Source organism: Micromys minutus (assembly GCF_963924665.1).
Source record: "Micromys minutus genome assembly, chromosome: 15".
NCBI classification, from domain to species: Eukaryota; Metazoa; Chordata; class Mammalia; order Rodentia; family Muridae; genus Micromys; species Micromys minutus.
In genome coordinates, this window is record NC_137984.1 from 4,011,211 (window position 1) to 4,025,661 (window position 14,451).

General features: G+C 40.7%; 1 protein-coding gene across 1 annotated transcript in view; it reads right to left on the reverse strand.

The window, feature by feature from the left end:
- The window catches only part of MOXD1 (monooxygenase DBH like 1), a gene marked incomplete at both ends in the record, with an annotated part of 72,174 nt that overhangs the window by 12,406 nt on the left and 45,317 nt on the right, over nt 1-14,451 (reverse strand). The window contains 5 exons of the mRNA XM_080929321.1: nt 1,044-1,103; nt 2,964-3,155; nt 4,062-4,228; nt 6,966-7,068; nt 7,371-7,550. Coding sequence (XP_080785447.1) covers nt 1,044-1,103; nt 2,964-3,155; nt 4,062-4,228; nt 6,966-7,068; nt 7,371-7,550 — 702 coding nt within the window. The remainder of the gene's footprint in view (nt 1-1,043; nt 1,104-2,963; nt 3,156-4,061; nt 4,229-6,965; nt 7,069-7,370; nt 7,551-14,451) is intronic.

Here is a 14,451-nt window from a genome sequence, read left to right on the forward strand (position 1 = left end):
ATAACAGAGAGGAAAAGAAACCTATATAAAAAAAAAACCATTTATTTTTCTTACTCTGGGAACTCATCAATCATGTCACCATATCAAAAACCCCACAATGCCTCACCCATCTGAATACCCTGTTGTGAATCCTCAACCACATTTCCAATGTAGGATTGTAGATTTGTTGTTCTTCTGTTCTTTGCCATTGTGAGCAAATATTTTTAATTTAATATTGACTACAGATTTGATTGTAGCTAACTTTGGTCTAGGTAAGGCCATTCCCTCCTTTTGCTGGCTATGGCCTTTTGTAATCCCCCTGTGGTAGTCTTAAGTTTTAGGAAGTTTTCCCTCTGCCTTTTGTGGAGAAATAATATCCTCTTCCTTCAACCTCTTAACATGGAATGACAGGATAGATTTTCTTTTTTTAATTTAATTTTATATTCTTTATCTAAACCCAAACCAGTTATAGCAGTAGATTTATACATAAAGCAGGATAGTGGTCTTTCAATATTTTGTCAAAGGCCTGGTTTATGTAGCTGTAGATCAAAGGTTGTATTCTCTTCATGAAACAAGATGGTGGGAGATGACCTGTCCTTGTGCTCTTAGAAGAGACTGAGCAAGGCACAGAATATCTATTTCTTGAAAGCTTGGCAGAAGTCCTCAATAAATCTGTGGGGACCACGTTTCTTTTTGGGTTAGAAGCTGTGAGTTCATGTACTGCATATTTCCTTTGAAGTCCAGAGTTATCTAAGTAAACATCCCAGTAGAGCCAAGTGATATAGAGATGAGTTAGTGCCTTGACTATTTGATGGGGACAAAGTTAAAGATAAAGAAGGGTAGCCTCCACAAAGCACCAGTAAATTACACCGCGGTTACTACCGGTACCATTCAAGCCTGATAAAGCACTGATGGAGCTCAGTTCACCTTATGAGGCTTCGTGCTAAAGTGTCTCAAAGCTTTGTTTCAAGATGGGAATGGACTTTGCTTTTTATTGTACTTCCTTTTCAATCAAAGGTTATGCCTTCCTGTCTTCAAATGAGCTAAGACTAGCATTTTCTTACCCAAGTCATCGAAGCTCGGTCCTTGGTGTTATACCGGCATTCGGTGATCAGGCTGTCACCCTGAAACAGAAGCAAGAGCCTTCAAGTCGGGGTTTTAGACCACTTTGCTTATCTAATTCATCCTTAGATGCACTTTCACTGTGTGGCTTTGATCTGCTTAACTCCGGTTTGTTAATACACTCAGGAAGCAAGAAAACAAGGGGACTCTCCCAGTTAGGACCAGACTCTGCAGCTTTCCAGATGCACATCTAGATAAGAGGCTAAAACCTCTGGATAGGATGTGTGTGTAAGTACAGTGAGTAAAGCAGCACTTACCTTTCACAGCTGTGATGAGGTCTTGTGATGCCATAATTAGCAGCTAGGCTTTAGTGGAGATAATTATTTAGGGAACTATTAGTCACAAGCCTACCGTGCTTACTTATACATCCATTACCATCCTTAAAGCTCTTGGGTTACATTCTTATTTCCTCGGATATTAATAGTGATTTACTGTTTTAGTGCTTTCCAACGTTTTGAGCATTACAGCGCACATAAAAATTATGATTATTTTAATGTAGCTCTCCCCCATGTAGATAAGATATTTCTGCTGGTGTCGTTTTACCTTTGAGAGCAGTCTTAAAGGGCCAGGGAGAAGATGGTTCAGTGTTAAAACCCTTCCTATCAAGTGTGACAAGTCTAGTCTGATCCCTAGGGGGAAAAGAGACACCTTCTAAGTACATGGGTCGGAGGTGGGCATCTCTGGCCACCCCTGGATTTTCCTCACTGCACCTGAAGTTCAGCTTGCACAGTCCTGAGCACAGCACAGGCAAACATAACAGTAGGGAAGATAACAGCCGTAAGAGCAACACAAGAAGAGAAAGGAGAGCAAAGTGTTCCTTCACAAAACCTCATATGCCTGTGGAGGTATACAATAAGTTATAAAAGGAACCATGAGGCTAAGCTATGAGTAAAGTGTGATCATTAAAAAAAAACACATAGGTCCTTCTCTCTGTTAGATACTTCTATTTTTCCACAGTCCTCAACCTCTTCCTGACAGCTCACGCCTTCAAAAATTCTACTGCTAGCCTAGTTCACCTCGAGCAGACCTGTGTGTCATGGCCATCTAACAGACTACGTGAACATCTAAATCTTAACGGTCTATTTAAGGATAGGAAATTGTATGCCCACTGAGCCTGAGGGGTATCGAGAGGAGTCAATGCAATTCTAAAATTAAAGATGAAATGAAAACTGTCACTATTGTAAGAGAATTCTCTTCTTCTACCCTAACCTCGAGCATTGGTACAAGTTGGCACGCGCGCGCACACACACACACACACATACCCACACACACACACACGAGTGCATAAGCATATACTGGTGTGACTGACTCTCACATCTTTGTCCCCCAACATGCAGGTCATAAGGATGCAGAACTGTGTCCAGTTTCTACAAGGTTGTGGAACATTTGAACTGACACCCTCATGTTTACAAAGCAAGCACTCGAACCCACTGAGCCATTCCCCTAGCTCTGCTCTTCTACTGGAAGAATTATCCTAGGTCCATTGTTCACTCAGAGGAAACTAATGAAATGTGTCCTCTCTTCAAAATGACATATCATAACGAACAATTGTGCTGTTATCATAATTGCGACCTAAAGGCTCGGGAGCTGGTGATCTGAATCTGAGCTGTGCAGTTGTTTAGTTTCTTTCTTCCTTTCTTTCTTTAATCAGGAACTTGCACTGCCCCCAGGGAATGGTAAGAAAAGTGAGTTTCTAGTTTGGGAAGCAGATCAAACACATTCCAGATTCTGATGTAAGCAACACCCACTGTGGGTGGCTTTAAGACTATGAGCAAGCAATTCTCTTGGCTAGCAGGAGCCCTACTGCACCTTGGGTGCTAAACCTGAAGACACAGGCTCTGGAAAAGAACATGCATGCATACTGGTAAGATTGTTTGTTCTTCCGTCAGATACTGAAACTCCTGGAAATTGAAGTCATAGTCATCATCATAAGCCAGCAACCGCATTTCCTCTCCTTTTCGAAAATGACGCAGCCTGATGCCTTTGCCGGCCAGGTGAGCATGAAGAAGAACCGCAAACACTTGGATTCCACTTGGTTTCTCAGCACCCAGGGCCTGCAGGGCAGCGAGAAGGATCCGATTAGCTCCTGGAGGGCATGCTCAGACAGTTCAGGCATACTTGAGGTATAACTGACTAAAAGATGAAGCAATGTAAGTGAAACCCTGAGGTGCCAAACACCTTGAATTTGGATTGTGGACTTCTCTGTGATCAGTGTTTGCCAGAAGGAAAGACACCAAGCCACAGTGACTTAGCTTTCTCTTCCCTTCCTCTGGGAGATGGAGAATCAGACAATGGTCCCAGGGAAAAGATTACAGCATCAGGTCAATCACTGCGAAGTGAAAACTCTCCAGAGAAGAACCTGCTCCCACTTTCCCCAATAAAAGAAAGCATACTTCCGAGTGAAATTACGTGGCTTGCTCAGGGTCTGGAGCTGGTATGTGTTGTCATGGTAATCTGAATCAGGGTTTAAATGACTCAACAGAACATGTTCTTCCCCTTTACCATCATACGGTCACAGTATTTCATAAATAATACGACTCACATTGAAACACTCTGATGCAGGAGAAAAATCTGTTAATGGGGGTAGTTGTGAAAAGCCTACAGTTTACAACTTTCCCTGTGCACTTCACAGTTTTTTCTTATTAAAAGAAAAAATTCTATAAAGCAGAGAAAAACAGACAAAAAAACAAAGAGAGTCATGAAAAAGTACAGAGATAACAGGTGAAACGGAGAAAGGAGAAAGAAGCCACACAGATGAAGAAAACTCACAAAATGCCCAAAGGAAGTAGAAAGAAAAGTGGTCCAGGGAGGAAGAAATCACCTCACAGGTCATTCTGCCCCCCATAATTCTTTTCTCCCATCCTTCCTGTCATAAACATGCAAGGAAACTTTCATAACTCTGTGTCTGACGGCATGAGCTAATCTGGAGACGTCAGGTTGTGGACAAGGATACTGCTTACCTCCTCTAGGCATTCCAGAGTACAGTGACCCTCAGAACGAAACTCGGGCATCCCTGGAGGGATTGTGTGGAAGAGGCTCACCCAGAGGCCAGCCTCAATCACTCCTGCATCATATCTTCTTATATCTGTAGTATGGAAAAACCTCAGCCCAGAACTGTCTATTAGGCCTGTAACAGGAGCACATAAAAAAGAGAGGGTTTGAACACTTCTAAAAGGTCTTCACATCATTTGAAGTGGATCATTTCTGTTAAAATCTCATGAGGAAAAGGAATACAAGCAGAAATGAATGGAAGACTAAAATTACCTTTGTGAAAAGAAATTGGAACACAAATCACCATATTATCTCTAAGCAGTCAGATAACGTTCTATGGGAAATGTGCTCGGCTACCTATCGGTCATATTTCACTGTTATCTACCACAATGACAGAACAACAAAATTAAAGTCATTCATTATAAGATTGAGCAACACTAGAAGGTTTACTTTATATTGTTTTTGGGTTACTTCAAATCTTACTAACCATTCAGCTATTGATACAGAAAGCTGCTAAAGGTTAATTCTCCACAGTTTATCATCCTCTCACTCCCTAACGACCTCATCAGTCTTTGAGAGTTGATATGTGTTAGCCTTCTGTCTAACCTCCATCCTATAGTTACCTGGCAACAGCCAGGGATGCCTGGCACTATAAAAGGGAGCTGCTTGCACCTCCTCACTCTCTTGTTCTCTCTTGCTCTCTTCTCTCTCTCTTCTCTCTCTCTCTCTCTCTCTCTCTCTCTCTCTCTCTCTCTCTCTCTCTCTTTCTCTCTCTCTCTCTGCCTCCACTACCCTCATAACTCCCCTCCCCCTGTCCTGAATAAACTCCACTCTATACTATATCATCATGTAGCTGGTCCCTCAGGGGGAAGGGATGCCCAACATGGACCTTCCTGAGGCACCTTTTCCCCGACACCTCACCGCACATCCATAGAACATATTCTCTCTTCATCTTTTTATAAACACATCATATGGTGCCGAAACCTGGGAAATGTCCTCTCTTTATCTTTTTTATAAACACATCAATATGTGGTGGGCATATTATGGGATTAAAAGACAAATAACACATTCTCTGCTATGACATGTTATGAGGAATACTACAAACCTGTAATTAATTTTAATTAATTGAAACCTTTCCCACAGGTACCTAGACATAGATCTATGAAGAATCCTTTTTAACAAGCAAAGTTTTGCAGACTATCACCACATCCTACAGGCTTAATTAGGTCAACAATTAAATACTCTCACACTGTCAGTAACATCTCTTTTGTATCAACTGACAGAAACCTGTAATTTTATTTTAATTGTTTCTCTTTCCTACTGGGCCATAACTTTTGTTTGTTTCATTTTGTGTTGTTTTGACTCAGGGTCTTACTATATAGACCAAGATGGCCTCAAACTTGTGATCTTTTGCTCTTGGATCCCAAGTGTTGGGATTGCAGGCATTTACTATTATACAGAGCTATGGCGATAACTTCCATCGATGAGAAAGTGTCTTTTTCACTCATGTTAATCTTTAAACACAGAATAACCATGTAGTTGATGTTTAATGTCTACTGAATAATTACACAGTAAAATAATGAAGACTGCTTTCACTGGTGACTTTACATCTCATCTACTGATTATTCTTCTTTGCTTTGAAAAATGGCATAAGTACACTCAGAACTTAAATTCATATCCTCACACTAACCTCTTATCAGACAGCTTTTTACCAAAAGTATCTCTTCAGTTTCACTGTGGATAGCCCATAAAACAACAAACTGCCAGTAGCTTTTAGTGTGATAGGTGGTAGCTATTTCATAAGAAAAATGTTTGGGGCCAGAGAGGGCTCAGTTGAGAAAGTGCTTGATCTGCAAGCAAGAGGTCCTGAGTGGCATTCCCAGCAGTATTGAGGAAGCAAAGACAGAGGGTCCCTGGGGCTTGCTGATAAGCCATTCTAGTAAAATCAATGTGATTCAGATTAGTGAGAGATTCCATGTCTTAGTTACTTTTCTATTGCTGTGAAGAGACAAGATGATCAAGAGAATTTACCAAAGAGTTTGCTGGAAGGCTTGCTTACAGTTTCAGAGGGTCAGTCAATGACAATCAAGGTGGGGACCATGGTGACACACAGGCACAGCACTTGAGAACAGTAGCTGAGAGTTTAGATCTTGAGGAAACAACCATGAAAGAACTAAGTGGGTGCAGCTGGTATGGGCTTCTGAAATGTCAAATGTCTAGTGACCCACCTTCTCCAACAAGACAACGCTCAATCCTTTCCAATTTTACCAACTAGGAACCAAGTTGACCAAATATGAGCCTATGTGAGCCATTCTCACTCAAATTCTTCCTTCCTGTCTCAAAAAGTAAAATGGAAGGCAGTTGAGGAAGGTACCCAACATGGAACTAATGTCATGTCAGCATACATATATACATACATACATACGTCATACATACATACATACATACATACATACACACACACATACACAGAGAGAGAGAGAGAGAGAGAGAGAGAGAGACAGAGAGACAGAGAGACAGAGAGAGAAAGGAGGGAGGGAGGGAGAGAGAGGGTCTTTTAAATATCACATATATTTGAAATTAATTTAAATGACAAAGGAACTGCCTATTTTCCTACTTCTGGTATCAAATATGAGAATGTACTGTTAGGATCTGAGGCCATAGATGCCCATTTGCACAGATGCTGCTGACTCATGGCTACTGTTTCAGTGTAATTCTGCATAGCACTGTGTTAGGCTATTAAAAGAATCCTACTTTGGACGTACAAGTTAAAACTTTCTAATACAAAATTTCCTATTTCACTTCAACTATGTTATGGACAATAGTTATAATAACATGTAAAAACTGGCAGGTAAAACAAAGGAAGTACTTACCTTTCTTACGTGCAGGATTGTCATAATGGACTTCTAAAAGCACATAATGAGGATCCAGTGGCATGCCTAGGGATAATCCAACATGAGGTGGATAGGTAAAGCCCTAAATATGGGGGGAAAACTTCATGAGACAGCAACTTGTGTAAATCCCTAAGAATTCTGGCTCCCAAACCCAACCATTCCTTCAAGACCCTTCAGGTTTTAGAACAACATCACTCATTAAGCACAAATAATACAATCATATTTAGGGAAAAAACTTTCCTATGAAAGTGGACATATAAATAAATTATGTATTTTTTATTATGTATTTTTGTGTAAGAGCAGCGTGTTTCCACTAGAGCCACGCACATGAGAGAAGTACAATCAGATAACTGCCTGTGGGTTGGTCATCAGCATTGGTCTCACCTCTCCACCAATGCCCCAAGCAAAAATCACAGTTTCACAGGTAAGGAAAGCATCGGGCATATTCGGGTGGTAGCACTCATGGCCGAAGTCCAGGACGCTGTCGTTAAAGTTGCTGCTGCATTGATAGAGCAGGATGTGATGGACCAGGTTCTCATGGCCTCTCTCTATTATCGGCTCCACCTAGACAAATCCAAATAACAGGGAGAGGGTCAGAAATGAGAGAGCCTTCCTGCACGCTACAGTGGACACTGAAACAGCAGCAAGGACTGCCCAGTCTGCAAAGGCATTTCCCTCTCTGCTAAACGAAAGGCACTGAGATCCAAACATAAGTTGTCCTGAAGTTGTCGATGATGGTGATGATGATGGTGGATGGATGATAACAACAAAGATGAAACAAGTATTTCCTCCAAGAGCTGCAGAACATCATCAGTTTCATCAGTTTTCTTTTTGTGTGTCTAAGTCATGTCTGCTTCCTTCATTCACATTTGCAATGTCCCTTCCTCTCTTCCAGACTTTCAAAATACGTTCTTATCATTCCTCTCGTTTTCCCCTCAGACAGAAAATTCATATTAAGACTACCAGCACACACCCTGTTTTTCTCTTTTCCACATCAAAATATTATTTTTTACCCTACATGAGGTGGCAGATCATGTCTTAGTCATTTTTTATATATGTGGGCTGGGCATAAAGTAGGACTCAATAATAGGTATTTTTATTTTAATGATAAAGGTCATATTATAATGACAGATTAGGGGGGCAATTTGAGAGTCAAAAAAAAAAAAAAAAAAAAAAAAAAAAAAAAGAATTTACCGCAACAATGTTACTTCTTGAAATGTGAAGGGAAATTTTGAAGCCAGTTAAAACAGAAAAAGTCAATTGGTACTGATGGTCCCTGTGAACTACTCTTTTCTATTGAACTCTTTGTAAGTTTTCTTCATGGCACTTGTCTATATCAGTCAGGAACATATGAACCCAGAATGAACAAAGCATGTCACCATGCCAGACATCAATGCCCACACCCAGATGAAATGGAAGTCTGGGCTATGGGTTTGAGCCTCTGTTACAGTGGTTCTTAAGATGCTTCTGCAGTTCCAACATTCTCAGAACTCAGAGATGTTTTTGCTTTAGCTCACCCTCATTACATGCAGGCACTGCATTCAAAAACCCTTGCTTGCTCTCTCTACTTGAGACTGAAGATTTAGATGAAACATCTTCAGCCATTTTCTTCTAGGATATTGCATCTGTTGCCCCTGTGGGTTCTCTCTCTCTCTGTGTGTGTGTCTCTTTCTCGTAGGAAAATTCAAGCACAGGGATGTAGTGGGTTTGAAGTAGGCTGCTAAGAGAGCCAGCTTTATCAGGTCAGTTTTATATTGTCCACTGGTATATTTCAGACCTCCATTAATGACAATAAGGAAGCACATGGCTTTATTTACTCTTATCTTTAAAAGGTCACAAGCCTGAAGGCTGAGACTGTTTTTCATTTGCCTGGGAATAGTGGTGATGGTTCAAATGTGATTATAAAATTAGCCATGATTACACAGAACTCTAATTCAGACCTTCTATGGAAATTTTGTTTTGATATCCGGTTTGAGCTGTCCTGTGATATTATAAACGTATTTTGGTGCTTCTGTTCAGCCAAAAAGACAAAAACAAGACAAGGATTTCAACAGGCAGATTTTCAAAGTCATGTGAGGGTTTCATTATATGCCTCGGAACAGTTCCAAGTTTGCACTGAATTCTGCAAAACAAAACTCAGAAAGGAGCCACAGTACAAAGAAAGAGCCAGATGTTGTCAAGACAGCTTCTTCAAGGCATGGTGAGAGGGAGCTAAGAGTCTGTGATGCTGGGTGATGGCTGAGTTTAGGGAATTCAAATACTACTTAAAATTAAGAGCAATTTTTGTTGTCTTAAGAAACATTGAAATGAATGTTTCAAGCCTCCAGATTGCAGTGCATTCTTGAAATAATAACATCTATCCTTTATCCAATAACTCCCATGTCCAAACTGTCAGGAAGAAAATAGAGAAGAGGGGATATGTTCTACAAAGGTGTGGTGAGGTATGGGGGGCAAGGGGGATGCCTCTGGTGGAGCCATGTTGGGTCTCTTCCCCCGAGGGACCAGCCACAGGATAGTATGGTATGAAAAAGAGCTTATTCAGGGCACAGGGAGGGGACCTAAGAGGATAGTAGGGTCAGAGAAAGAAAAGAGGAGAAGAGGAGTAGAAAAGTAGAGGAGTAGGGGCTGGCCATGAGCTGGTGGATGGGTCAGGGGAGGAAATGGGGAGAAAAAGACAAAGGGACAAAGGCAAGAAAAGAGAACAAGAGAGCAAGAGCAAGAGAGTGAGGAGGGGGCAAGCAGCCGCGTTTACAGTGCCAGGTCACTGGGGTGGAGCATACTTGGCTGTTGCCATGTAACTGTGGGGTGGGGTTTACAGAATCCCAACACCAACCTCCATGTTATCCTTTGTTGCTATATCTGGCCTACATACTTAATATAAATGTCATAGGTATAAGCTCAGTGTTACTGTCTCCTTCACAGAAAGAGGGACTTGCAGAGAGTAGGCACCAGGTCACAGATACTTATGGAGAGGGAAACAGAGATAAGAAGCCAGACTGTTCTGACTTCTCTTCTGATGGAAACATGCTGTGACGAGAAGGTGTGTTGTTAGTCCATCAATGCTACAAGCCACTACCAGCAGGAGGGAGATGAAAGACTGCAGTAGGTTTAGCTGGAGACAGCTGGAGGGAGAGAAACGGCATCACGGGAAAATGCCAGGAGGTTCTTTGGGAAACCACAAACACACAAAGCTGCCATTGGAGAAGCTGTATCAGGCTGGGTTCTGTACTTTACCCCCAGTCCCTTGGCTGTTACTATGTCCTTCCCTCAAAGAGGACAGAAGACAGCGTGTCTCCAGTGAACCTGCCAGAGCTTCATGGAGAAGTTAGATTACAAATTGAGGGTAAAACCTAAAAGGGGAAAAAATGATTCTTTGAGGAGGAAAGTACTTATAAAGGAGACTGGCTACACACCTGGGTACTGACTAGAAAAGGAGAGGAGAGTAGTTTGGAAGGAGCAGCCTTTGAACATGAAAGAAGTGGGGGAGAGGGAAAAAGAGAAGGCAGTGGTCCAGCCCCACCTCCACCTTGAGCTGGGGTGGAATGTCTTCGTGGTTTCAAGATGTCCTATTTATTACAGCATCTTAGAGAGCTGGTGTATCACCTGTTCTGAATTTTGTACTATAAATTAACAATGTTCAGATCTGTACATTTATATGGAAGTCATGACTACCCATGCAATTGTCTGGAACACAGAAGACATGTGTCCCTTGTGATTAATACCATCTTTATCTCAGACTAAATCTTTATGTTTCTTTCTTTTTAAGGAGGCAGTAAAGAGGGAGAAGGAGCTTTCTTGTCCTGTACAACTACAGGGCACCAGTGACTGGAACTCCTTGGAACAGTTTCTATTTTCTTGTCCTTCCAAGTTATCTGCCTAAGATGTGGTTCTTTGCTTGTTGGAACATGAGTGGGGGAGTGGAGGGAAGCTCGCCAAAAACAACGTGCATGTCAATAAATTAAAATGTAAAACAAAGGCAGAGGTGATGGGAGGGACTCTGGGAAGAGCTGGAACTTTTGTAAGGTTCAATCACTTGTCTTCCTGTTCATATTCCTCCTGCTGGAGTTCATGAACCCTCCACTCTCTAGCCTCCAGACTCAGGGTAGAGTCCATGGGAAAGTCCATAAACCCTGGCAAAGGACACCTAGAGTTTGGCTGGTGCTGAGGTCTCTGTTGAGATGCTCATTTCCACACTGGCCTTACCCTCATCTCTGGCCTTACACTCATCATGGGTGACATGAGACCAACAATACGTTCAATCGAATTGGGTATAGAGTCTTCATCCCATAAATATCCCACTCTGACAAGTCCGGGATGAGAACAAAGACTGTCTTGATGTGGCTTCTAAAAACCAACAAGAATAAACTTGGCATCTAAAGAAGGTGACAGTAGGAGACTGAACTAGGGTAGAAATGGAGAAGAAGAATGAAAAAATAAAACAGAAGTAGGAAGAAAGAGGAGCATTCTGGGAAAGCATTCACCCTTTACTGCAGTCTAGAATTCTCATGAGAATCACCATCCTATACAAACCACAACTGACAAGCTTTGAGATGGGTAGCTGCACATCACGCTGTCCTGGGGTTTCTTAAACTATAAGAAGTATTCCACTGCCCTTGAAGGGCCACATTAGGAAGCCAGCAGATGTCACAGTGACGTGTTTCTGCCTTGGTACAGTAGGTTCCACACAGAGAATTGTAGTCTATTATAAAAACTAAAGGATAAACTCATCTGGTACGTAACTTAATAGTAAACACTAGTAAAATTGTACTAAATTCAGTCCAGTTTGGTGGCTATTTCCACTTTTCATTAAATGCAATTATTTTACCTGTGTTTTCCCCAACGTTAAGGAGCAATCATTGTTTTTCTTATGCTACCAATTTATTACATGGAGCAAAGGTTTTCAGAACCGAGAGAGAGAAGGAGAGAGAGGGGGGCAGGGAGGGAGGGAGGGAGGGAGAGAGATAGAGAGCTCACAGGAGAGTGAGCATGTGTGTGCATACCTGTGTGTGCATGCCGGTGTGTATGTGTAAATGTTTAGTGCATATACATGTGAGAGTTAACAAAATACACCGTAGAGACAAACTCCTGCACATACATGCACACACATGTACACTAATAAGTATTCACAACACAGAGAGAGACACATCTACACACGGCCACACTATGTACTCTCTGACATGGCAGCGCTGGTGCCCATTTAAACATGCACTGTTCCTGAAAGATAGATTTTTGTCTTGCACATTTCAAATTCTGGGAGTTTGTAGAGCCAAGCGTGCATAAGTCCATATGTATCCTTCATGCTATAGACAACATGGTTTAGAAAACATTTAAGCATATTTAGTTTTAATCAATGTATGGTCTTCAGTGCTGCCATTAAGTCAAAGAGACACATGCAGCTATTTATGCCGTCTGCTCAGGATGGACAGACAGACATCGATGGACCTGCTATAAGAGGCGTGAACCCTGCAGAGACAGGGAAACATTCATGTAACTACACGTCACAGTCTGACAGAGAAGACACACTATGGGACGAAGTGCACTCATGACCCGGCTTTATTTTGTGTCTCGCTCCCCCAACCCAGAGAAGAAAACTAAATGCAACAAAAGAATTGGAAACGGCATTTTATATGCATGTGAGTGTGTGTGTGTCTATATGTGTATATATGTGAGTGTCTATATGTATGTGTGTATATGTGTGTGTAAATTTCTAGAAAAAAATACAGCTCAGACATTAGAATCCAGAGCATTTTGCCATTCCTTTTAACAACTCTACATGATTAATTTTCTGTGAAGAGAATAATGATTCACAGTACATATTTAAAATTCTGGTTTTTATCACTAAATGGTCTATGAGAAATGACTTATCATTATGGCCTTCAACTTCCTTTCATATAAGGAGATCGGAGGACATGTTGCCCAAGAACCCCCCCCCCCCACACACACACACATCAGAGAGTAACAACCCAATAGCAATGCTCACTTTTCTCTCCGGAAATCTTTATTTCTTTGAAAAATTAAACTATACTTATTATGGGCCATCATAGTTAATTAGCAGAAGTTTGCACAAACCTTCAAAGTATTTACTTCTACCCACTAACTCACTGTACGCTGACTTACAGTTAGATCCAAGCAGGTTCTAACATGCTATGACCCAGAGAAACATTGCAGGAAATAGTGTGCATTGCATTTCTCACAAATTTAGGAGGAAAGACTTAAAATGTTTTCAGCATAAAAAATGAACAGTGTTTGAGAAGGAAGGCATATGTGTTTTGATGTAAACATTATTCAAACATGCATGTACATGTGAGTCATTATAGAGTGTCCATATGTACATCTTTTCTATGTTTTTTATATTGGATAAACTTTCTAATTTAAATATTATGAGTATTTATTTTCCAAATACTAAGTTAACACAACACAATTAATCTCCTCATATAACTTGTTTTTAAATTTTATAATTAAGTACTAACCATGATAGGTTTTGTCTAACGATGCATATATTCCATTTGAAAACTCAATTATGCCCCATGAGGCTTTCATCTCTTAGATTAACCAGCATGGTTTTATTACTTAATGCTGCTATGAAACCTTCACAGCCCAAATGTGTGGGTCCCTCAACAGCTTCGTCCCCTTGTGAGATGTTAGCAAGTGTATCACTGTCTCTCCTGGATTCTACAGTGAGTACCCTCTGAGTTGAAGCTCCAATATGGGTCTCCTTGGAAGATCTGCCTGCTGGGCTCATCTTGTTTGTCTTTGTTCTGTGTTTCATTTTATTATGTTTTTAAATGTATAATTTCAGGGTCTTAATGCCAATATGACAGGACAGAACTCAATTACCAACAGATGGCTCTCAGGATAAAATGTCACAGCCCTAAAGTAGCAGTGGAAAAGTTTTTCATTTAATATTCCAATATGAATTACAAAGAAAAGCAAGTTGAACATAACAGTTGAATACGTCATGTTTTAACTCTTACCAGTCTTGTAAGAAAATACAGAAACTCTTTTATCTTCAAACTTTGATTGCCTATGTTAAATATAATTTCTCATAATAATTTGGTAATTTTAAATAAAGCACGGTTTTTTAGTGTTTATTTATCATAATTTAAAGGTTTATTTGCTAGAAGAATTCAATAAATGAATTGAATATTTTTATGTCTTGTCTTGTTTTTACTTCTGAGAGCCAGAATGTAAGACAATGGCAGTCTTTATTTCTTCAGACATAATCTAAAAGATGAGATCTAATTGCACACAATACAAATTAGCAACATCGTTTCCTGGAAAAGTCTGTTCTGGACTCTATCCAAAAGCCCAGAATTCATTACTCTCTTAAAGGCCTGCAAAGTAAATTCTCTTTTATCAGTAACGAAGGCGGGAGATACTGATGTTGTTTTCTAAGATTCCAAATAAACTTGCTTTGGACCTGATAACCGTCCAGCTTTTGCAACAGTTGTCTGCTTTCCTGACT